The following is a 21,109-nucleotide window of genomic DNA, read 5'->3' as shown; positions in this document are numbered from 1 at the left end:
GCTGGCGAAACCAAAGGTGGTGTGGCTGGTTGTATCGTGGGTTTTCATGCGGAGCGTTGCGATTCTAGCCGCGCAGCGAGGCTCGACTCTTCGCAAGTCTAGGTAGGTAGTTGAAAAGACGGCTGGCCGAAAGCCAGGAGTCGGTGGCGGAAACATGGGGTTCTTATAGGTTGCCGCCCTTTTCTTCCGTATCGATATGCCATACGACATAATTCGGAAGGCCGTAGACCTCGTAACCCGCTCTCTTGGCCATCTTTGCAAATCCCTCGGTCTCTGCTTGGTTTTCGAAGGCATAGCATGGGAAGTTGATTCCTGGGGGGAAATGTCAATTCCCGTCTTGGGAGTGGCGAGTGAGCAAAACGTACCTGATCTGTGGACATCCGCTTTTACGAGAATGTTCACACCGCCGATGCCGTCCAGCTCTATCTCTTCGTCCTGGTCCTTCCGCCAGTCGCCCATCTTGGCCATGTAATTCCGACCAGTGTCATACTGCTTATAACCTGGAGAAGTGAGTTAGCGAGCTTGTTCGTGGCTTGAGACTGAGGCCTAGGCCTGAAATGAAGGTGAACTAACCTTCGGCAAGGACAACGTCTTTGTCCAGGCTGGCCGCCAACTTCCGCCCCTTGTCAGATTCAACCCACGAGTTGTAATCGACTGCCCCTTTAGTTAGCTTGGCTCATCATCGCTCCCTGAGAGTGTTGTCAAACTCACATCGCCCCTCAATATCGCGGCCGTCCTTGTATCGGTGGAACCAAATGTCTTTGACACAATAGTTAGCTTACGATCTCTTCCAGAATTAGCAAAGGGATCCCATACTCGGCACCAGAATATCCCTATCGTGGGCAATGAATTCCTCCAGGATCTTCCGGGGGCTGTCCACAATGTCGACATCTCTCCAGTACACCCAAGAGTGGTCCGGTTTCAGTGCAGTTGACAGGAGATAGTTTCTCGCCTTGCCCATTGCCTTTCGACGCGGCCCTTGGGCTTCGAAACTGTGCCGGTCCTGGACGTCCTGACTGAGCTTGAAGCCAAAGTCCTTCTCAACAATCATGGCGCTGTGGAAGGGAATCTTGTCTGGGCGCTTCTGGATTCGATCGAGCTCGGCCGCGAGGACGACAAGGGTTTCATCAGTGGTGTCGCCCACGAGGAACGCGAGATCGATCAAATGGTGAGGGTAGGTCAGCTCTGCGATCAGCTCAAAATACTTGGAGAGATATCGCTCGGCATCTTTGAGTGGGGTGAGGATGAGGACTCGTTCTTCGTTCGCGACCGCCTTGGTCGTGGACTTGATAGGGTTGAGGTCGACGTGCTGAATGTCCGACGAGTTGACTTCTAAGGGGGCATGGTGGTTGAAGATTACGGGTGTCTTGTGGTGAGCGTTCCAGGACTGCTGATCATTGAGACTCATCTCCATTGGGGGTGTTGCCGGACCCCAACAGTAGAATCTAGGTTTGGGAAGACGAGAGGTTAGCTCCAGGGCGCGGCCGTCAAGGAAGGGGGACTCCAACTTTTGCATCTCGGAGGCAGAGGTGCTGATACCGCGCCATAGTAATATTACGGCGCCGGTGACTGCGACGAGAAGAAGAAAGCGGGTTTTGGTGAGGAAAGCCCATATTGCCCTTGTCGGGGGAAGCGTGGCTCTTGCAGCTTTCCAGTTGATGCCGCCTTTGGGAAGAAGCATCTCGAGCTCTTCGGGTGGCCCTTAGCACCACCCCGGACCATTCAATATGCAATTGCTCGGAGGAAGGCCCGGTCTGCTATCGGGCGCAACGGTCGGTGCTTAGGAGCGGCGTCCAACGCGAGAATTTTCGTATAAGAGCCGCTAAATAGTAAAGAATGATGTGACCTAGGAGCTTGCCCTGTACCTGAGGTTTGACCGGAAATACGCAACAAACCTCCTCGCCAGGCAATGAGGGAGTGGGAAAAGGAGCCGCCGTCGGTCGTTGATAACGTCGAGTGGATGCACGTATTCCGTTCCTGGAGATTGGTCGATGGAGTGGGAGCTGGGTGTTGAAGGATGGGTGAGAGATAGTGAAAATTACATAGTTTAAGGGGATGTCGCGGCCTATCAGAGGCCTTGTCAAGGGCCTGGAATACGAAGCGGCGGTTCCAGTCGCGCTGGCTTCTGGCTTTTGGCACGGGCAGGTGGATCCGCAGCATCCGCCTGCATAATTAGTGTAATACACCTCTCTGTAGGATCCGTAGCGTACAACTAAAGCTCCGCAGGGGCGAGATAAAATATCCCTATGTTTAACTTTCTTGGGAAGTAGTCGAGCTGGCGTCATCACTACTCGTCCTTTAGGCACCTACTTGCTGAAGGACTCGTCCTCCAGCGACCATGACCATTTGTCCAGTTCAGGAGGAACCCATCTGATGTAATCCATAATCCATATCACGCTGCATAGCCATCTGCATAGCCCTAGTGTAGTACTCTGAATGCACACACCTTTTGCGACCCCCGTTTTTAGCCAAATTGGATTCTCAATTTTAAACCAGCAATTCTTCAATTCTTGGCAACCTAGATCTTGTGTAAGTGCTTGGCGCGGCTATCTTCACGTGGCCGCCCGTGCCTTTGTGTCAATCCCACGGTCACTCCACGATTCCGCCTCCCATAGAAATAGGTAGGTCGGTAATTGATACAGCACGTTAACAAAAAGCAGATACATAATAGGCGACGCATTTTAAGATCTATTGAATTGTGTGAGGAAGAAATACGGATGTGCTTCGATGCCATCTGACAGATTTGACCAAAACAGGAACGCACAAGACCCGGCATGCTTTTATTCCAATACTACTTAGGATATATGCCACAGTACTATGTAAGTCTATGTAAGTCGGGTCAGTGTTTTCCAGGTTGGCTACAGTAGCAGCAGCGCATTCGAATTGCTTGTTTCTCAAGACGAGTCTACCCACGCAGGTAGATATGGCAGGGGTCGAAGTTAAATGGCTCTACTAGATCATGTGACTTGGCGACGGAGTCGCATTGCTCCGCGGGATGACATGCCGAAATGCGCGTTTCAACTTAAGGCCCCTCTTACATAGTAGATAGTTTTCCCCTTCTTCTCCAGACATTTCTGTCTCTCAGCCTTGCGAGCCCACTTTGCAATATTATGTTGGTTATAACCTAGAGCACGCTATATTCCTCAAGCTCGTCCAATTGTCCAAATTGAAGTTGCCACTTTGTTGCAAACCACCTACTTGTTCGATGAATTGAGTCCTCTAATAGTGGGATTCTGGACGAGCGATCATCGCGATCTCTTGCTACACTCTTGCTTGCTTACCAACGTATCTCTTCTCTCTGTACGTCATTCTCTCTTTCAAGAGCCGGAGACCCGATACCTACCACCCCCGATCGGATAGATCTCTCATCAACCGGTATCAACTACGTTATGGCGGCTCGGAGGTCAGCTCGCTTGGGTGCTTTGGCCGCAAATACGAATGTGGCCAAATCCATGGCGCCACCGGCACCTATATCGCGACCTCGCAAAAGAAAGATAGGAGTGGAGGAGATCGTCCCAGCCGACGGAGATGCCGGCTTGGCGTCCGCACCCTCAACCCCCCAGAAGCGGCGAGCAAAGAAAGACACCGCCCCTCCACCAGCGACCCCAACCCCTAGTGTAGTTGGCCTCATGGGCGAGAGCGCCGGCAGCATGACTCCGTCTCGAAAGCCCAGGCCATCGGCAGTGAACCGTCTGGCTGATCCTACCTTGACCAACGCGGTTCTCCTATCTCCAGAGACGTCGCGCGTGGTGGCATCGAAGACGGCCGAGCCGATCTCCCCCTCAAAAGTCGACTCCGCAGGGGCCACAACAACAGCCACCATCCTCGAGCAGGCCTGCGCCCACATCATCAAGATCGACGCGCGCATGAAGCCGCTGATCGACGCGCACCACTGCCGCATCTTCAGCCCCGAAGGCCTGGCCGAGCAGATCGACCCCTTCGAGAGCCTCGCCAGCGGCATCATAAGCCAGCAGGTCAGCGGCGCGGCGGCCAAGGCCATCAAGGGCCGCTTCGTGGCGCTGTTCGCCGACGACGACGGCGCCCCGGCGGCGCAGGGCACCCACCGCTTCCCCCACCCGTCGCAGGTGGCGGCGACGTCGCTCGAGCGGCTGCGCACAGCGGGGCTTTCGCAGCGGAAGGCGGAGTACCTCGTGGGGCTGGCGGAGAAGTTCACGGCCGGGGAGCTCTCGGCGCATATGCTCGCGGATGCGCCGTATGAGGAGATTGTGGAGAAGCTGACGGCGGTGCGGGGCCTGGGCCGCTGGAGCGTCGAGATGTTTGCGTGCTTCGGGCTGAAGCGCATGGACGTCTTCTCGCTTGGCGACCTGGGGGTACAGAGGGGCATGGCAGCGTTCGTCGGGCGGGACGTGGCCAAGCTGAAGGGCAAGGGGGGCAAGTGGAAGTACATGGGCGAGAAGGAGATGGTGGAGATTAGCGAACGGTTTAGGCCGTATAGGAGCCTGTTCATGTGGTATATGTGGAGGGTCGAGGAGACTGATATCAGCACGATGGAGTGACCGTCATGATTTGTTCGTTGCCATGTGTGGGGTGAGAAGCAAGGGTTCGAACTGGGGAGCCGAAGAAGCCTCTTTGGTCACCTCCGGGCTCTGTGTGCCTCGCGATGTACGGCCGGGTCAGACGCAAAAGACGACCTCGAGGCTCGTGGCCACAATGGGAATCGACAGGCCTTGCGCTGGTTGCGTTATCGTCAATGAAGAACATCGGGACACGGGAACAGAAACTCGTCAGCTGCCTTCTCTGATTGCCGAAACAAGATATGGTTCCGTGGCCATTGTTGATTTATCTATCTCTGGATTGTATTCATGTCTGGTTCCTCCCATCCTGGTTGGTGAGAATTGCATCTCGGCATGTGCGTCTGGTATAATAATACTTAAGTTTATTACTCCTCAACTCTGCCGTTTCTTTGCAGAACGCGTCGCGGGAGACTGTGCTGGAAATCACTTCCTTATTTATCTTGGGTCGTAGGTACATACATACGGTACCTACGTAATCAGGCAGCTAGCATGCGCTGTATGCGCTGTACCTAGCTGTTGGCAAAATTGTTTGGATACCTGACTTTCAGGCACGGCCAGATGCGATCTTCAGGCGGGATCCGGGCTGTGGAGCGGACCATGCATGATATTTAGCCTCACACCCTCAGGACAGTCCCGGGACGGTTCTGCTTGATGAGATCATGAATGCGCGGACCCGATCACAAGCGGGGGCGGTCGTCTCACGAAAACGGGTCCCATTGGGACGGTAACCTCAAGCAGGCTTTTCCCCCTCGACCCAGGGGCGCCTCGGAGGCATGGGCAGTTCTGAAAATCGTCTCAACCAAACCAGGCCCGCGATCTCCGAAACAGGGTTACGGTCAGTCCCATGCCAAGCTTCGCGGGTTTGATGTCTGCCGGAGGATAAGACGAGGTTAAATGGGCGTCGACGGTGTTGTTATAGTAGGCTAAACTATTCCGCATCAAACACAGAAACACGCCCAGCAGAAACACGCCCCATGAGGCGCAGCAGCTTACGAGTTCCAGGCGTTTCTGGAATTTCCTTTTCGGATACCGTGTCTTGTCGTAATCCGTGCAGAAGATCATCTATAGCGCCACTGAAGGTGTGGGATGTGAAATCTCTGGTTTGGATCCCTTGGATGTTTGACATTGACAGATTTCGCAGGAACCCGCAACCAACGATGCGGATGGTGTACTATGTAAACAAGCATGCATCCAGGTGTCTGTCCCGCAGCAAGGATCCATGGATGCTTCATGGACCTGCACATACTACGTTCATACCCATGCAAGGTATCCAGAGGTGCATCCCAAAAAGCGATCACCAGGAGTTAGCGAAACATAAATTTTGGGTTCACATGGGGGCGGGGGATGGAGTGACGACAGCATGTTCCGCGGATTGGCCAATCTGGGCCAGAAGCTACGAACAAGTGCCTGACCTGGTGTCCTGGTCTGATCACCACACTAGCTAGGATAGGTAAGTCCTCAGCAATACGGATGCTCGACTTCGTGTTCTGGGCGTTCTATCCCAAACGGGCGTCCGCTCTGGAAAGCTGCAAATGCACAGGAAAAAGGTACCTAATTGTCGGGGACGGATACTACGTGTGTAGGACAGACGAGGGTAGCCTGAAACATCGGGTCTCAACGCAACGACTATCGATTGACGTTTCTGATTCTCCCTCTAGGGTTTAAGTGACGAGAGAAGCTCCTCGGACCTGCAGAATACCTTCTGCACAGGACGTCGTTGGTCCGGCACGCAGTAATTACACCATGTACTCGCCGCTTGTTCCGGCGGAGAAATTCCAAGACGATAATACCTAGTTAGGTACGGATAGTTGTAGGAAAGAGTCAAGAGATTGGTCTGGAGTGTGATCCGAGATTGCGATTCCCTGCCTAGCAAGCCTCCCGCCGCCAACTCGGCTGTGGCAAGGATTGCCATGCATGGGCTTGGAGGCCCAGTGAAGCACTAGGTACACCTGGGAGTACGTCTACGGAGTCAGTCATCAAGCCATGCCGCCCTTGACTGAGTGCCATTCCAATACAGCCTCCAAAAACTATAGGTAGCCCTCAGCTGTGGCCTCCTGGGCACCTAAGGCAAGTTCCGGAGCAGAGCAGTAGCGTTCTCTTAGTCGGATATCAGGGACTTCCGTCCGTGGCAAAAACCTGACCAGGCACGAGGCAGAGCCGAACTATTCATGTGCCAACATCCTGCCAACTTTTTTCGCAACAAGAAACGGTACCTAAGTGGTGTGGAGCCTCGGCAGGAAGCTATGGATGCCAATCAGGGGGAAGAGGGAGGGGGTGTGGCAATAGGCCAGGTTCACCAGGATTAACAGCCCTTGGCTTGATATTAGCTTGAATTGCCCCTTCCTCGCTGTTGCTCTTTCCATTTTCCTCGGACTATTCCTCAAGCCACACCACCATCGAGTTTGTTTGACATTTTCTTCCTTTTCGATTTGATTCAATTCATTCGTTACCTACCGTCTTCTCATCCTGCAGTGTTCTCAGGAAAGAAGTGTCGAGAAACCCGCCCCCATTAATATCCTTCCCCTTGTCAACAAACCCAAATCGTCACGTCGTTATCCGCGAAGAGAAAGAGAAAATAAGCAACAATCGCCAACCGTTGCCGTTTTCCGCAAGGCAGTTTCCTTGCTAGGCATTTCCATTAGATCCTAAACAACACAGAAGGTACGTTGGTGGTATTTTCTACTCGCTCACCCTCTTGATTCGGCGCATTCGGGCAGTGGCAGGTGCGCAGCAGCCAGCTTTGGAATGGGCATGGGCGGCATGCCAACCGGTCTGGGGCCGCCGAGCTCCCCAAGTTGTCGTGGAGACGGAATGACAGTAGCTACCGACACCAAGCAACCAACTGGCCCGCTCTCATCTCACCATTCCGGCCACATTATCCTCACGTCGTCCTTTCTTGCACCGCCAGTCTGCAGCTTGAAAACTACATGATTTTACCCCGGACTCCCTCAGTTGAACAGGACTTCTACATTGCTCCGTCTATTAACCCTCTCTGCCTGGACACCTGCCACTGCCACTGACCCCCACTACAATCAATTGGTAACTCGTTCGCAAGTTACGTCTTGCTAACCACCTGGCAGCTCCTCCAGAATGATTGCCAAATATTTTCTTCCGGCTGTCGCCGTCATCGGCTCTGCCGCTGGTAAGTCAATCCTGCGGGGACCCATTTGCTCGAGCTTCCAACCGTAACTTCAGTCTGACCTGATATCTTTACAGCCCAAAACCAATGCACGAAGGCCACGGCCACCATCGCTTCCCAGGCGGAGGCTACGCAGCTGTCGGAATGCAGTACCTTTAAGGGATCCATCCTGCTGAACACGGCGGCCCCAGGAGACATCGATATCTCGGGCATCCAGAGAATCACCGGCGATCTTATCTGCGAGAACAACGGTGCAATTACCAGCCTCCAGAGCACGTCTCTCACGTCCATCGATGGTGCCTTCACGTTGACCAACCTGACTCTCTTGTCCAACCTCGGGTTCCAGGCCTTGAACAGCGTCGGCAGCATCGGCTGGAGGTCGCTTCCTGCCCTTGGCCAGCTCAACTTTGGAGATGTTGGCGTCACCACGGCCAAGACGGTCGAGATCAGCGACACTTTCCTGAGCACCTTGGACGGTATTGACCTCCGAACCGTTGAGACCCTGAACATCAACAACAACAACCGCTTGACCGAGTTCACCAGCCAGCTCGGCAACCTGAGCAACATCCTCAACATCCAGGCCAATGGACGTTTTCTGAAGGTTAACCTGCCGAACCTGATCTGGATCGCCAACATGACTATTGCCAACGTCTCGAGCTTCGAGGTGCCATCGCTGCAGGTCGTCAACGGCTCTGCGCGGTTCGACTCGAACTTTTTCAGTTCGTTCTTTGCTCCTAACCTGACGGCGACGAAGTCTGGAGACGTCTCGTTCGTTGGCAATGCCAACCTGACCAACATCACGGCCCCGGTCATGACCTCGATTGGTGGTGGTCTCCTGATTGCTAACAACACTGCCCTGTCGCGCATCGACGGCTTCCCGAAGGTCAAGACCATCTTCGGCGCGGTCAAACTTAGGGGCAACTTCACATCGTAAGTTATTGCTGAGCGGGCATCGTATATGTTTTGTGATGCACTTGCTAATGGACTACAGTGTCGACTTCCCTGCGCTCAACGATGTCCGTGGTGCCTTCGATGTGTCCAGCACCAGTGATATCGACAAGTCTTGCGACAACTTCAAGACCCTTGCTCCTAGCAAGCAGGGTGGCGGCGGCCAGATCCAGGGTACGTTCTCGTGCACTAGCAACAATGAGAACGCCAACGAAGACACGGGCCGCAACACGACTGGTGGTGGCCGCGGTAAGGGCAATGGTGACGGGAACGCAGCCGCTGGCCTCGGCATCAACACTGCCATCCTTAGCCTGGCCATGGTTGGTGGTCTCGTTGCCCTGTTGTAAGGGATGCCATACCAGGCCTGTGCTGGGTCGCATGCGATAAAGTCAATGGAAACCCGAGGGGCAGACTTCCCTCCACTGCCATCGCCGTACACAGATGCACTATCACGTCGTTCCCTTTTATTTTCCCCCGGGTTGAAGAGTTCGCCTAGACTGCTACTATCGTTCTTTCCAAGCTGCTACATGTCATGTGGAAAACTATGGAGGCATTCTTCCCACAAGTTTCGCTAGGCTTAATATCTCACTCCCCCCACCTCTTCCCTTTCTGTTAAACTTGGTCGTCGATAGCATATGGTGGTGACAACTGTCGGAACCCAGGGACCACGGAGAGGGTGTACGCATTCGAACATCCAGGACACTACCGTCCATACGTCAGGTCCAAAATTGGTTGGCTGGCTTCGGATGATGGTGTTGGCTTTTGTCTTTATTTATGGAGGGTTGGACCAAGGGGAACTGTGTTTCGGTATCTTTTTTTTTCCTCAACGTGGTTGTAATGCGCTGGACTAGAAACGTTCATTGGACGGGCCCAATTTTGGGCCCTTTGTATTCCGCAGTCTAGTCTCGAGAACAAAAAATAATATCTTGCCCACTCGGTGTGTATTTCATTTTTTTTTTATGATACGCAGCCAAAAAGCTTCCCAGGCACCGCCGCCTATACTCAGGTCATGCATACACCCTCTCACTTGTAGACGCCGTGCTCGAACTTGTCCGAGTCGTAGAACCTAGGCATGATAGTGTTGCCGTTGAAGATGCGGCCCTCGAGGGCATTTACGGCCTGAAAATAGGGGTTGATAATGTCAGCTAGCTCTCCCTCGACTCGCGACAGGTGCAGAATGGGAGGAGGATTGGAAGAGTTTGGCGGGTGCGGATGTTAAAAAGCTTCTTACCCTCAGCGCCGAGACCTGGTCTGTGAACTTGATGAAAACCTGCCTGTCCTCGACATCGATGAACAGCCTCTCGACGCGGCCGTACCTCTCGCCGCACTCCTCGCCAATCTCCTGCGCCAGGCCAGCCTCCATCTCGGCCATGAGGTCCGGCATGCCCTCCAGCATGTTCCGCAGGACGACGACCTCGCTCATGCGCCCGAACCCGCCGTCGGCCTCGTCTCCTTCTTCTTCTTCTTCCGCACCCCCGCGGCTCTCGCCATCCTTGTTCCCCTTCCCCTTCTTCTTGCTTTTGCTGTTACCCCCCCCTTCGATGATGCGACCCCGGCCCCCCGGCTCCGCGAACCCGCCCCCCTCGGCGTCGGGCCGTCGGCGCCGCTTCTCGACCTGGACGCGCAGCGCGGACGTGATGCCGGCCTCACCCGCGCCGAGACCCGAGCCCCGCGTCCAGCCGTACTTGGACATGAGCCGCTCCGCGAAGCCAGCTTGCCCGGGCCGCTTGGTCCGCTGCTCGACCTCGCCCTCGCCAGGCGGTGGCGGCGCGGCGGCGCCCAAGTCCATGGCCATGGCTGCGTCGTCGTCGGCTGCTGGAAGTTCGGGAGGGGGTGGAGGCTGCGGCGGCGGCTCGTATCGCACTGGGGCGCGCGAGATGACGGCGCCGTGGCTGGCGGCTGCGGGTGGTGGAGATGGTGGCGGTGGCGGCTGTGGAATGGAAGGGGCGGAAGCGTGGGGGGCTGGCGGCGTCGGCGAGGTCGGGAGAGGAGGCGCCGCGCCGGAGAGAGCAAGCCGGCGGGCGTACGCGTCGTCACCTGTTGGGTCGTCGTGCATGGGCGCGGCGGCTTCGCGTGGGGGTGACGCCGGGGGCGGCGGCGCGAAGGAGTAGGCTGGTGGAGGGGCGAATTGGTCTGCTTGTAGGTTTAGTGGACTGTTGTCAGATTGGGGACTGGTGGGAGAAGACGGTTGAAGATGGCAAACAGTAAAAATAACTCACTTGACATGGCCGGCCGCCTGTCCTCCTCGTCGCTCCCCATCTCGCTGTCGTAGCTCGGTTCTCTCCGTCTCCGGTGGGCATAGAGGACCGCCTTCCAGTCCTGTATCTCCCTTATACGCTCGTCGCTCCGCAGATATTCCTCGACGTTCGTCGGGCGAGCCGGGTCGTAGAGCTCGTCCCAGTCTGTCTCAATGGGCTGGTTGTCGAACTTCTTCTTTTTCCTTCGCCCGCCTCGCTGCCGCTTCTCGCCTGCCGCCGCGTTGTAGATGTACTCATCCTCCTCGATGGCAGCCCAGTCGGCGAGGGTGCTTTTCGGCTGCTGGGTCGGAGGGACAGTGGCCGGAGCGGCGGGAGTCGGTGCCGGCGCTGCACCTCTTACACCTGCCGGTAATGCCTTGGGAAATCCGGTCTTGGCCTTGGCCTGCTTGACTTGTGGCCGGCGAATGGGCTGGAAGCGGAGAGCTAGGAGAAGACGGTCAACATTGGGAACGCTGACAAGTGTATGGCAAGAGGAGCACCTGGATCCACAGGCTTCTTAGTTGCAGCATCATCCTTTGCCTCGTCCGATTGGCTGAAGAGTACGGGGGCGCGAGATATCGAAGTTGTCGCGTCGGCCTTCGGGTCTAGAAGGTTGGCATACAATGACATGCCGCCGCGCGGGGGAGCGGGGGGGCCTGCCATGATGGCTGCTTGATGATCTTGGCCCTCGGGTAAGGTTCACATGAAATCTGGGGATTCGAGGGTGTAAAGGAAGCTGGCCGGAAGTTAACGGGTAACTTTAGGGATGGTGGATGCAGCCTTGTTCGCGAGGCCGATGAAGAGTGCCCTTAGCTTAGACAGGTGGGATAAGGGGGGCCAAGATAAGAAAAACACTATAAAAATAAAATAAAACTACCTTACACCAAATATGATTATGAGTAAGAAACGCTGAATATTGGGTACTTTGCTCATCCCCTCCCCAAGTTTCCTCGGTTTGCCTTTTCATCGTCTTGTTTTCCCTCGCTTTACCCCTTACTTCTACGCTCTGAATCTCGATGGTACTTGAAAAGTAGGGTAATACGATTCTATTACCGAACCAAGGTGGCAAGATGTGCCGCCAGAGTCAATGTCCGTCGCAACTTCCCAAGGCTCTAGTCCGTAAAAACCCGCCCATGGTCAAGATGGCGCCTTGCAGATACCCGTTGACCCCTGTCCACGACCCACCTGGTGCCAGTCTCAAGTCGCTGGCGATCCGACATTGACAAAAGCTTTGACATGTGCATTTTATTTATTAAATATTAGCCGATTCTCGTCAAGTTCTCGTCGGAGTCACACTTGCCCATGTGCTTGCTCGCTCGCCCGCTCGCTTGTTTGCTATCTGTTTCCAATAGAACGACATAGACTATAGATGCTTTCGAGTCTGGAGCTAGCATCCGGTGATCAGTTCTGCTAATCATCGCCAGTCGATGATCCATGCATGCATAGCCATGGCTACCTTGCAAACAGCCATTCAGGGCGCTAGCAAAGCCGCCGCTGTCATAATTCCTTCGAGGCCAGATGCCCTGACGATCAGCTATGAGACCCTCCTGTCCGAGGTGGCATCCTTCCAGGCCAAGCTAGCCGCCATTGGCATCTGTCGGGGATCTGCCGTCTCCATTGCGACGGTCAACTCGTACGAATTCATCGTCTCCTTCCTGGCCACCTCTTGGCAACGGGGCATAGCTGCTCCGCTGAACCCGGCCTATAAGCAGGACGAGTTCGAGTTTTACATTGACGATGTCAAGTCGGCGATCGTCCTGGTTCCCAGGGGTGCCTTCCAGGCCGCCAGTCCTGCCGTGAAAGCTGCCAGGAGGTTCAATGCTGCGATTGCCGAGTGTTACTGGGACCATGACAAGGGGGAGGTTGCGCTTGATGTGAAGGACCTTGGCCAGCTCAATGGGAAAGCCAAGCAGCCCATCCTGAAGCCAGAGCCAGATGATGTCGCGCTGGTGCTGCATACAAGGTGAGTTGCCATATTCTACGCCTTGTTCAGACGCAATGTGACAACCTTGCTAACGTCGTCAAAGTGGGACAACATCGAGGCCGAAAGTGGTGCGTTTCTCAAGGCCTTGGTGATTCCTTCCTCAGGGTGATGCTAATTTCCTTCTAGGTCCCACTTTCGCATCGCAACTTGACCAGAACGATGAGTACGTGATGATCGACGGCGTTCTGCTTAGCTTTGCTGACGTTGAGTTCAGATAACATCCAAGCTACTTACCAACTCACAGCCAAGGATCGCACCATGCTTGTCATGCCGCTCTTCCATGTCCATGGGCTTCTGTGTGCGCTGCTTGCCACGTTGTACTCGGGGGGCTCCATGATTGTGCCTACCAAGTTCTCTGTGTCCGATTTCTGGAAGGATTTCATCACACACAAGGCCAACTGGTATACCGCCGTGCCGACGATACATCAGATTCTCCTCAAGAGCCCCCCGCCGAACCCGGCGCCATACATCCGCTTCATCAGATCATGCTCGTCCCCGCTTTCTCCCACTGTCTTCCATCAGCTAGAAGAGGCATTCAACGCCCCGGTCCTCGAGGCGTATGCCATGACGGAGGCTGCTCACCAGATGACGTCCAACCCACTGCCCCCCGGAAAGCGGAAGCCTGGCAGCGTCGGCATTGGCCAGGGAGTGGAAGTAGCCATCCTCGACGAGGACGGCAACGACGTCCCACAGGGCAAGGAAGGGGAGATTTGCATTCGCGGCGAGAACGTCACGAAGGGGTACCTCAACAACCCTTCGGCCAATGCCTCGGCCTTCACCAAGGGCGGCTTCTTCCGCACCGGAGACCAGGGCACCAAGGACGAGGACGGCTATATCATCATCACCGGCCGCATCAAGGAGCTGATCAACAAGGGCGGGGAGAAGATCTCCCCCATCGAGCTGGATAACGTGCTCACGACGCACGCAGCCGTGTCCGAGGCGGTGAGCTTCGCCATCCCCGACGAGTTGTACGGTCAGGACATTGGCGTTGCCATTGTCCTGAAGGCGGGAGCGAAGCTTGGACAGGACGACCTCAGGGGATGGATTGCGGAGAAGTTGGCCAAGTTCAAGGTTCCCAAGAAGGTAGGTCATATATATATGCCAGCAGAGGGACGGGTGCGTGTTTCTGGTGTGGACCATGCTGATCATCGCAGATCTATTTTACAGAAGTCATGCCGAAAACGGCAACGGGCAAGATCCAGCGTCGGATCGTGGCGGAGACGATGCAGAAACAGGACACGAAGGCGAAGTTGTAAAGTTGGCTCGGCATGGGTTGCCATCGGTAAGCCCTATACTGTCGATGCGGTATGGAATATCCAGTTTTCGTATATTCCAAACCGTGGGATCGTCAGAGCTTTGAAGTGCGATGTTGACATAGATGTGGGGTACTTCGGGACGGATATGAAAGGCTAGAGAGAGCCGGGGAAGAATAGAATATAGACTTCTCAATATCTTATTGCAAAGGGGAGAGTGTGTGTGTGTGTTTCAAATTCAGGGGTAGGAGCGAGTAAATAGACGTGTTGTTTAATATTTGATGCCGGTTATTGCTTTTTCTGGAGCAGATCAGCGCCCGATGCATGATACCGCAGTACATGCACGCTGAGCCGCACTACATGTCTCTGGCAGGGCGTTGTGGAACGGCTAACATACACATAGCACAAAGGAACCTCCCAGTCCCATTCCCTCTGTGCGGACACCGCCATTTCGCTGGCAGGGCGTATTTGAACCCAGGATAAGGTAAGGTTGTTGTCGCTTCCCAAGCCCAAGTGCTGGTCTGGGAATAATGGCCCCGCTCTCGGCCGATAAACATGCCGAAGCCCCCTCCTCCTTCCTCGCCCATCTCCAAGCTCCCCAACCAATATACTATACACAAAACCCCTCCATCACAGGCTCACAGACAACCCTCGCAGTCTCCCCATTAACATTCCTGACGGCGCATGGCCCTCCGTTTAACTACACTCCGTCTCCCGACCCATCCAATCTGGCCCACCGCCCTTGTTCCCCGCATCCTCCTCCCCCGCATCCCCGCACCGTCCAGGTTCCGAGCCATGTCGTCGTCCGCCGCCCCGGCAAGGAAGTACGAGTGGCTAGTCGTCGTGCCCGACCACCCGGGCATGCAGCAGAAGCGGATAGAAGTCAGGTCGTAAGCATTCAGAACCCCCGCCCCGGCTGTTTGGGTTGGGGGACCATGGTATCTGATCTGTCTTGTCTTGGGGGGTGTGATAGTCAGCACTTGACCAACATGAAGCCGTTCGTCGAGTCCGGGCAGTGGAAGATGGGGGGTATGTCATGTCTCTCCTCCATTCCACCCCTTCCGGGGCTAGGCCACGTCTGTCGTGCTGACTTTCCCTCGTCACCTTGCCAAAGGCGCCGTCCTCACCGAGGTTCCTGCGGACGATGAGCCTACCAGCCTGAAGTTTGCCGGCAGCACTGTGGTTGTGATCGCCGAGTCCAAGGAGGAGATCATCACCATGATGAAGAATGACATCTACGGGAAGACGGGTGTCTGGGATATTGAGAATGTAAGTTATGAGCAACGACAGCTTGGAAGAGCGTCGACTAACAGGTTGGTCGGTCTAGGCTCAGATGTGGCCGTTCAAGTGCGCATTCAGGAATCCGTAATGGGGCAAGGTGATTGATATCAAATCTCAGCGATATTAGGGGTCTTAGTAAAATAACCCCTCTAGATTGCAAGATTTTGCTCTGTTTCACCGTAGATAATAGACTCCAAAGCACACTCACCCAAGCAGTCCGAAAGCATGCTGATATAAACACAAGCCTGAACCCCCATCCAACCTAGATCGTACATGTATCGCGAGACGCCGGACCTCTTGGCGAACGGCTTCTCTGTACCAGAAGCCCCTGGTTATCCGGGATTCTTCAGGACTCATTGGGTCCTTGTTCCTCCACAGCAACCCTCAGCTCGTAATTAAGTTCAAAGCATTCGGCCAAGAGTTCACTAACACTACCCTGGCCTTCCGGGATGTCGTTTCCAACCATGAACTTCCCATCCATCCGCATATTATCGATGGAGTTCAGCTAGCGATGCTGGTCAGCACATCGCCGTGAAGCGAAGGGAGAAGAAGAAGCATGGCATACCTTCATACTGTACGGATACAAGTCCCTCGCCGAGCTAACGCCGCCTTGTTTTTTGACCTCGAGTAGACATCGCTTGAGTGTCTGTAGTTGATTGTAGATCGGGAGCAGGGCCTCCGAGACAGGTTCGGAAGATATCATGAGGTGGTAGATGTATCCATAGCTTCTCCTGGTCAGGTACAGGAGAGTCTAGTCCAGGTCGTTAGCAAGCATATCAAGATAGCACGGGGGGAAATCATGGCTCAGCTAACCCGTTGCACATAAAGCTCTGCCGGCCTGCCCTCGTCATCAAGCCAATTTCCGTCAACCCTGCTTTCGTCGATCCTGTCCAGTTGGCGTTGGAAATCGTATAGGTCGGCCTCTCGAAGCGACCATGCCGGGGTGATGGACAGCTTGTCGAGCTCATTCCGAATCCCAATCAGGACTTTGTAGATTGGCTGGAAAGGTTCGGGTATTTCCCCTTTCCTGTGAGATGGTCAGTATCGCTGCTGTGTAGAGCATGAATCACCAAGGGGGGCACCTGCCTCTCGAGCACTATCTCAGACCAGCGCAAACACCGCTGCAGGAGCTCCGATACCTCATCGCTCCCTCTTGCAGCATTGCCATCCGGCCCGAGAAACTTACCCTCCACCCTCGAATCGTCGATCTCCTTTAATTGATCTCGGTACTTCTCTACCTCGCTTGTGGAAAACTGTAATTCTCGTTAGCAAACGGTCACGGGGATATATGCATCGCCTGGTTTGTTTTGAAGTGCGCCAACCTTTGCTTTAGTGTTCGCCAGAGAGGTTGACCGCAGTATAGATATCATCTTCTCGTGGACGGCTGGCAGAGGATCGCCCAAGCTATCCAGCTTCCCCTGTAGGTTCGCGATAGACTCCTCGCAGAGCTGGATTCGATTCGAGAGTAGCTCAACAAGATATGGTGAGTGCTTCGAGTCCGTGTGCCTCACGATGGCTTCGATCTTCTCGAGCGTGCTAGACATGCTATCAAGGTCCTTGGCCGAGAATAGGGCCGCCTCGGTGAGATGATCGAGTAGTCGCTTGATGGTCGACGTAAGGGCATATGCTGCCGGTGCCTCGCTGGTGCGGCCAATAGTCATAAAGAACAGCGACAGGAGCTGGAAGCAGCCCTCGAGGACCTTGTCAACTGAGAAGGGGCAGTTAGTACACGGACCTCGGGAAAGCCGGATGCTTCGTTTCTTACCTCTGTTTTCCGTCTTGTCTTGTCCTTTCCTGAGTTCGTTGAGGAGCCGGACTTGCTCGATCGTTTGATTGTAGAGGACGAAGACATCTTGGCTGCGGATATAGTTTGCCCGATCTTGCTTTAACAGCAGAAGCCGGTCGCGGATGAGCGTGAGCTGCTCCAATATCTCCCTCTCCCCCGAATCCTTCGGCATCGGAATCATCGGCGTATCCATTGCGGGATGGGCGGCTTCTCAGCCGAGGACTTAATAAACAAGGTGTAAGAGCGGACAGCCAGGAAGATAAAGACGGGTCTGCAAAGTGGTGTTTAAGTTGGGAGAGCTTCCCTAGTTGGGAGTCTTATCTTGGGGCTATCAACTCAACCCCGCCCGAATCTAGTGTCAGCTCCCGCGTTAGTTGCTGATTATCGCCAGGTGATCACACCTTTGGATGCTGGGGCTGAAGCGGCCGCCGATTGACAAATATTTAAATGAATTTGCAAAGGAAGAATTCGAGGTCAGTCTGCCTTGTCCTGTTGCGGTTCCGGTCTTCTATTTCCCCAAGGCCTCGTTGAATGGCAGGCAGTGCATGTGCAGGAGGAGCCACGATACGTCAGTGGGGTCGGCTTGGTGGGGGAAGTGGAGACATAAGTTACGGGACAACAGTTACCTAATTGGCTGCTATTGGCCGCCCCCGGCAGCCAATAGGAGCTCCCTGGACAATTTATTATTCCTTTCCGAACCTTGTCCGGTCGACAGTTGCCGAAGTTGAGTTCGGCGGGCCGGCACCTGCTTCTTATTCGGCCAATTGTGGTAGGGCTTCGGTTCGCCCACACAAAATAATTTCTAAGACCGAATTTCACGTTCACGACATCTTGAATTCGCAACACCACTCGAGTGCAGGTTTCCGATCGATCGCCCTCAACTGCACAACCACAGATATTCAAGATGTCTAACGCTGAGCTCGCAACGTCGTACGCGGCACTCATCCTCGCCGATGATGGCGTAGAGATTACGGTACGAAAATGCATCTTCCCCTCTCCTCCCCGCCTCTTGCACGGAGGAGATGGCGGCGGGTTTGACATTTTCGGTTGAACTCCTTTAGCTAATTGACCATGCGAAACCAGGCCGACAAGCTGCAAACCCTCATCAAGGCTGCCAACGTTCCCGAAGTCGAGCCCATCTGGGCCTCGCTATTCGCCAAGGTACGAGGTTGACGAACAGGATTGCGAGACCGGCAACCCCCCGCCCCTAAAGGACAATGTGACTGACTGGGAGTTCTTCCGGCACCACAGGCACTCGAGGGCAAGGACGTGAAGGACCTTCTCTCCAACGTCGGATCCGGCGGTGGCGCTGCCGCTCCCGCAGCCGGCGCTGCTGCCTCTGGTGGCGCGGCCGCCGCTGAGGAGACAAAGGCGGAGGAGAAGGTTGAGGGTCAGTTATTTCCCCTCTCCCACCGACGGCCATACCAGGCTTGGCCGCCACCCGCTGGCCCAGAAAACGTGCTAACCCGAATGATTGCTACAGAGAAGGAGGAGTCAGACGAGGACATGGGTTTCGGTCTCTTCGACTAGAGTGGCTTTCGGCGTCGACTCCTTTTCCATTTGTACTTCAAAAGCTTGCATGGATGGCGACGGGTTGTCTTACACTGGACCACGCGGGATGGAGGCTATGATATCTGGATGCCTGGGCCGCGGAGTAGCCTTTTCATGGAATAATATGAAGATGCGCTCTTGAAGCACCAGTCCGGTTCCTCGAGTCGGGCCGCTTGTGATGACGAAACGACATCCAACAAATTATTGGGACATTGGAGAAGTCGGGGTTTTCTAACTGACAGACCTACCCGACCGGTGGAGGTACTACCGTTTATCACCGTCGGGGACTGATGTGCGTGTCGTTTCTCGACGAGCGTCGGAGTCCGTGTCTGCCGTAGCAGTATGAATGCATCCATGTTAAATCATCTTGCTGATGAGTGGGCCGAGGAAATGCCACTGTACTCTCTCGGGCAACTCCCATCTATGCGCCGTCGGACCATATCTCGCCTTGCAAATTTGGATTAGGGATCCGGTTTGCATGGACTACTATGTAGGAGGTCGTCGTAGGTTCCCTGCCAAAACCTATACTTGGATACAAGTACGTCGAGCCCATTCGACGTTGTTCAAGGGGGATAATACGTTGTAAGAGACAACACCCAGGCTACCTAGAAACCACGACTCTTGTTGGCTGATCAATGTGTGCTCTCGATTTGGTATGCTATCCACCGACTAGGAGAATTTCCAGGAGTAGCTGGCCCAATATTCCGCAGCATCAATGCCATGATGCCCTACGACCCATGTCCTACCCACTACTTCACAATCAGGACTGCGCTGGGCACAAAGCCAGCCTCCTTCAGGGTCTTTCCAAAATCGACGCTTCCCTCATATGTCTTCGTCGGGAATGTTGTGGTGAAGCTCGTTGCGGTGATTCCATCCTCTGCTTGCAGCGCCTGGGCAACCTCGAAGAGGGTGGTATCGGCAGAGTATGTCTTCTGGACATTTCCAGCCGAGGTTTGCAGTCGTAGGCGCGCCTCGCTGTGGTTAACTGCCGGTCTTGACGCTGCCGGAGCTGCCGGAGGTGGTGCAGCCTCAACCGGGGGGGCTCGACCTTCCCGTGCGGCCTTGGCCTCCTCAGCCTTGCGGCGGCGCTCCTGCTTGTCGGCTTCAATCTTGGCCTTGATCCGCTTCTTTGCATCGAGGTCGTCCTGTTTCTCTTGCCGCTTCTTGGCAGCTTCCTTGATTTGCTCCTTGCGCTCAAGGTCCTCCTTCAAGTCTTGGGTCTCCTTGGTAGATTTCATACGGATTTTCTGGTCGCATATTTAGACTGATGTCCCCAGAGGGGATTCATGCAGAGGGGATTCGAGGGGATTCATACCTCGTTGCGCTTAGCCTCGTCCCGGTCAAGGTCGGCTTGGCTGGCCTTCTTCTCCTGAAGGCGTAGACGCAGTTCTTCCAGTCTAGCTTTCTTCTCCTCTTCAGTCAAGGGGGCAACCTCGTCTGTTGACTCGGAAAAGTCGGTGTGCTCACTACCAACAGTGTTAGAATGGGGTTTAGGAGGCGTGGCCATATCAGCAGGAGCTGGTTCTTGAATCCTACGTTTTGGAGGCATGGAAGGAGGCTGCGGCATGGCTGCGGAACTTCTTGCCGCACTCGTTGCAGACGAGCGAGTTGGCATTTTCACCACCTTCCAAAGGTGAAACGGACGTCTCAACCCCCTCCTCAGCAGCTTTTGGTTTGGCTGCCTTCAACTCATCCAGCGGCTTGTCTTGGTTATCTTCTAACCAAGCGAGGGCTCCCTGGACTATGAACATGGTGAGTGAGAATCGCCGTCGGAGTGGAGGGAGATCGCTTACGTCCTCCAGTTCTCTTGACGGCCAGTTCAGCACGTTCTTGCTCGAACCCCATTTCGAGCAAGAGATCCAAGTCTGTTTGCGCCATGTTCACGAATGAGCTACCTTTGGCGGGGTGGCGGGGTGGCGGGGTGACGAGGAGGGAGGGAAACGGTATTCTGCGATAAGAACTGGAGAAAATGGCCTGGAGTAGATAGAGATAGATCTAAGCCAGAGCAAATAGGTACTTAGGTACCTAGGTCGTTCACTTTGAGGCCGATGATGTGAATAGATATGGAAACGGATAGGCTGTCTCCTTCGAGCACTACATCATTGGTAATGGCGGGAGGCAGCTGCCGTACAGGAACCCACCAGCCCAGAAAGTAGCTGTGATTGGGTGGTGGGGGTTCTGGCCATGTCAAACGAAAGCTACTGGGAGTTTGTTAATCCGACACCGCCATTCTCCTGAAGCGGCAGCCCGGTTCCAGTGCATTACAAATATTATTGGAGAATGAGGGTCGGGTGTTTCTCGGGTACCAACGTGGGACTGCAGAGTAAAGAGGTACGTATCCGGCTGAGTGAAGCTCTCGCGTTTGATTAGTCCCATCGAAGTGGAAGCCATCCCA

At 54.7% G+C, this 21,109-nt stretch overlaps 11 protein-coding genes across 11 annotated transcripts; 6 read left to right on the top strand and 5 right to left on the bottom strand.

The window, feature by feature from the left end:
• Window positions 1-163: 163 nt before the first annotated feature.
• On the bottom strand, window positions 164-1,681 carry QBC33DRAFT_444622 (mannan polymerase; the record flags this gene model as incomplete). The annotated part of the gene is made up of 6 exons (XM_060424282.1): window positions 164-312; window positions 366-500; window positions 574-654; window positions 712-759; window positions 817-1,445; window positions 1,509-1,681. The coding sequence occupies 6 exons, from the start codon at window positions 1,679-1,681 to the stop codon at window positions 164-166; spliced, it is 1,215 nt and encodes a 404-aa protein (XP_060287109.1).
• Window positions 1,682-3,031: 1,350 nt separating this feature from the next.
• On the top strand, window positions 3,032-4,911 carry QBC33DRAFT_526089 (DNA-3-methyladenine glycosylase). The gene has a single exon (XM_060426875.1). The coding sequence runs from the start codon at window positions 3,390-3,392 to the stop codon at window positions 4,515-4,517; it is 1,128 nt and encodes a 375-aa protein (XP_060287108.1). The 5' UTR covers window positions 3,032-3,389; the 3' UTR covers window positions 4,518-4,911.
• A 70-nt stretch (window positions 4,912-4,981) lies between these two features.
• On the top strand, window positions 4,982-6,368 carry QBC33DRAFT_526087 (uncharacterized protein; the record flags this gene model as incomplete). The annotated part of the gene is made up of 3 exons (XM_060426874.1): window positions 4,982-5,370; window positions 5,484-5,616; window positions 5,677-6,368. Coding segments are annotated over exons 1-3 (605 nt in total), but the record flags the coding sequence as incomplete, so codon positions are not given.
• A 1,124-nt stretch (window positions 6,369-7,492) lies between these two features.
• QBC33DRAFT_220869 (uncharacterized protein) lies at window positions 7,493-9,130 on the top strand. Its single transcript, XM_060422776.1, has 3 exons — window positions 7,493-7,677; window positions 7,752-8,604; window positions 8,666-9,130. The coding sequence occupies exons 1-3, from the start codon at window positions 7,626-7,628 to the stop codon at window positions 8,967-8,969; spliced, it is 1,209 nt and encodes a 402-aa protein (XP_060287106.1). The 5' UTR covers window positions 7,493-7,625; the 3' UTR covers window positions 8,970-9,130.
• Window positions 9,131-9,614: 484 nt separating this feature from the next.
• QBC33DRAFT_526081 (uncharacterized protein) lies at window positions 9,615-10,154 on the bottom strand. Its single transcript, XM_060426873.1, has one exon. The coding sequence runs from the start codon at window positions 10,043-10,045 to the stop codon at window positions 9,764-9,766; it is 282 nt and encodes a 93-aa protein (XP_060287105.1). The 5' UTR covers window positions 10,046-10,154; the 3' UTR covers window positions 9,615-9,763.
• Window positions 10,155-10,180: 26 nt separating this feature from the next.
• Window positions 10,181-11,862, bottom strand: QBC33DRAFT_526078 (uncharacterized protein; the record flags this gene model as incomplete). The annotated part of the gene is made up of 3 exons (XM_060426872.1): window positions 11,360-11,862; window positions 10,842-11,303; window positions 10,181-10,755 (listed from the first exon to the last, which is right to left on the bottom strand). Coding segments are annotated over exons 1-3 (1,200 nt in total), but the record flags the coding sequence as incomplete, so codon positions are not given.
• A 239-nt stretch (window positions 11,863-12,101) lies between these two features.
• On the top strand, window positions 12,102-14,493 carry QBC33DRAFT_220133 (peroxisomal-coenzyme A synthetase). Its single transcript, XM_060422774.1, has 5 exons — window positions 12,102-12,822; window positions 12,887-12,911; window positions 12,970-13,006; window positions 13,058-13,926; window positions 13,998-14,493. Exons 1-5 carry the CDS (start codon window positions 12,287-12,289, stop codon window positions 14,097-14,099), a joined length of 1,569 nt encoding a protein of 522 aa, XP_060287103.1. The 5' UTR covers window positions 12,102-12,286; the 3' UTR covers window positions 14,100-14,493.
• Window positions 14,494-14,503: 10 nt separating this feature from the next.
• QBC33DRAFT_526064 (uncharacterized protein) lies at window positions 14,504-15,616 on the top strand. The gene is made up of 5 exons (XM_060426871.1): window positions 14,504-14,580; window positions 14,754-14,986; window positions 15,070-15,125; window positions 15,211-15,365; window positions 15,424-15,616. Exons 2-5 carry the CDS (start codon window positions 14,781-14,783, stop codon window positions 15,463-15,465), a joined length of 459 nt encoding a protein of 152 aa, XP_060287102.1. The 5' UTR covers window positions 14,504-14,580; window positions 14,754-14,780; the 3' UTR covers window positions 15,466-15,616.
• QBC33DRAFT_220553 (uncharacterized protein) lies at window positions 15,354-17,470 on the bottom strand. Its single transcript, XM_060422775.1, has 6 exons — window positions 17,143-17,470; window positions 16,700-17,085; window positions 16,464-16,630; window positions 16,191-16,404; window positions 15,943-16,128; window positions 15,354-15,882 (listed from the first exon to the last, which is right to left on the bottom strand). Exons 1-6 carry the CDS (start codon window positions 17,354-17,356, stop codon window positions 15,724-15,726), a joined length of 1,326 nt encoding a protein of 441 aa, XP_060287101.1. The 5' UTR covers window positions 17,357-17,470; the 3' UTR covers window positions 15,354-15,723.
• A 597-nt stretch (window positions 17,471-18,067) lies between these two features.
• QBC33DRAFT_555387 (ribosomal protein 60S) lies at window positions 18,068-18,693 on the top strand (the record flags this gene model as incomplete). The annotated part of the gene is made up of 4 exons (XM_060429632.1): window positions 18,068-18,136; window positions 18,247-18,324; window positions 18,415-18,553; window positions 18,647-18,693. The coding sequence occupies 4 exons, from the start codon at window positions 18,068-18,070 to the stop codon at window positions 18,691-18,693; spliced, it is 333 nt and encodes a 110-aa protein (XP_060287100.1).
• Window positions 18,694-19,014: 321 nt separating this feature from the next.
• Window positions 19,015-21,016, bottom strand: QBC33DRAFT_526056 (putative UBA/TS-N domain-containing protein). The gene is made up of 4 exons (XM_060426870.1): window positions 20,508-21,016; window positions 20,251-20,455; window positions 20,030-20,180; window positions 19,015-19,961 (listed from the first exon to the last, which is right to left on the bottom strand). Exons 1-4 carry the CDS (start codon window positions 20,590-20,592, stop codon window positions 19,464-19,466), a joined length of 939 nt encoding a protein of 312 aa, XP_060287099.1. The 5' UTR covers window positions 20,593-21,016; the 3' UTR covers window positions 19,015-19,463.
• Between the last annotated feature and the right edge of the window lie 93 nt (window positions 21,017-21,109).

The sequence above is a fragment of the Phialemonium atrogriseum genome, assembly GCF_030411735.1.
Source record: "Phialemonium atrogriseum strain 8032-3 unplaced genomic scaffold QBC33scaffold_3, whole genome shotgun sequence".
Lineage (NCBI taxonomy): Eukaryota > Fungi > Ascomycota > Sordariomycetes > Cephalothecales > Cephalothecaceae > Phialemonium > Phialemonium atrogriseum.
This window is presented reverse-complemented; position numbering and strand designations above follow the sequence as displayed.

Excerpts from the sequence above, each read along its gene's own strand:
- QBC33DRAFT_526056 (XM_060426870.1), bottom strand. The coding sequence starts at position 20,592 with ATGGCGCAAACAGACTTGGATCTCTTGCTCGAAATGGGGTTCGAGCAA. Across the intron at positions 20,181-20,250 it reads TCCTTCCATGCCTCCAAAAC|TGAGCACACCGACTTTTCCG; the intron begins GTAGGATTCAAG and ends CACTGTTGGTAG. Across the intron at positions 19,962-20,029 it reads ACGAGGCTAAGCGCAACGAG|AAAATCCGTATGAAATCTAC; the intron begins GTATGAATCCCC and ends ATATGCGACCAG.
- QBC33DRAFT_220553 (XM_060422775.1), bottom strand. The coding sequence starts at position 17,356 with ATGGATACGCCGATGATTCCGATGCCGAAGGATTCGGGGGAGAGGGAG. Across the intron at positions 16,405-16,463 it reads TCTGAGATAGTGCTCGAGAG|GAAAGGGGAAATACCCGAAC; the intron begins GCAGGTGCCCCC and ends ACCATCTCACAG. Across the intron at positions 15,883-15,942 it reads TGTATCCGTACAGTATGAAG|CTGAACTCCATCGATAATAT; the intron begins GTATGCCATGCT and ends CAGCATCGCTAG.
- QBC33DRAFT_220133 (XM_060422774.1), top strand. The coding sequence starts at position 12,287 with ATGATCCATGCATGCATAGCCATGGCTACCTTGCAAACAGCCATTCAG. Across the intron at positions 12,912-12,969 it reads CAACATCGAGGCCGAAAGTG|GTCCCACTTTCGCATCGCAA; the intron begins GTGCGTTTCTCA and ends ATTTCCTTCTAG. Across the intron at positions 13,927-13,997 it reads AGTTCAAGGTTCCCAAGAAG|ATCTATTTTACAGAAGTCAT; the intron begins GTAGGTCATATA and ends TGATCATCGCAG.
- QBC33DRAFT_220869 (XM_060422776.1), top strand. The coding sequence starts at position 7,626 with ATGATTGCCAAATATTTTCTTCCGGCTGTCGCCGTCATCGGCTCTGCC. Across the intron at positions 7,678-7,751 it reads CGTCATCGGCTCTGCCGCTG|CCCAAAACCAATGCACGAAG; the intron begins GTAAGTCAATCC and ends ATATCTTTACAG. Across the intron at positions 8,605-8,665 it reads CTTAGGGGCAACTTCACATC|TGTCGACTTCCCTGCGCTCA; the intron begins GTAAGTTATTGC and ends AATGGACTACAG.
- QBC33DRAFT_526064 (XM_060426871.1), top strand. The coding sequence starts at position 14,781 with ATGGCCCTCCGTTTAACTACACTCCGTCTCCCGACCCATCCAATCTGG. Across the intron at positions 14,987-15,069 it reads AAGCGGATAGAAGTCAGGTC|TCAGCACTTGACCAACATGA; the intron begins GTAAGCATTCAG and ends GGGGTGTGATAG. Across the intron at positions 15,126-15,210 it reads CGGGCAGTGGAAGATGGGGG|GCGCCGTCCTCACCGAGGTT; the intron begins GTATGTCATGTC and ends ACCTTGCCAAAG.
- QBC33DRAFT_526081 (XM_060426873.1), bottom strand. The coding sequence starts at position 10,045 with ATGAGCGAGGTCGTCGTCCTGCGGAACATGCTGGAGGGCATGCCGGAC.
- QBC33DRAFT_526089 (XM_060426875.1), top strand. The coding sequence starts at position 3,390 with ATGGCGGCTCGGAGGTCAGCTCGCTTGGGTGCTTTGGCCGCAAATACG.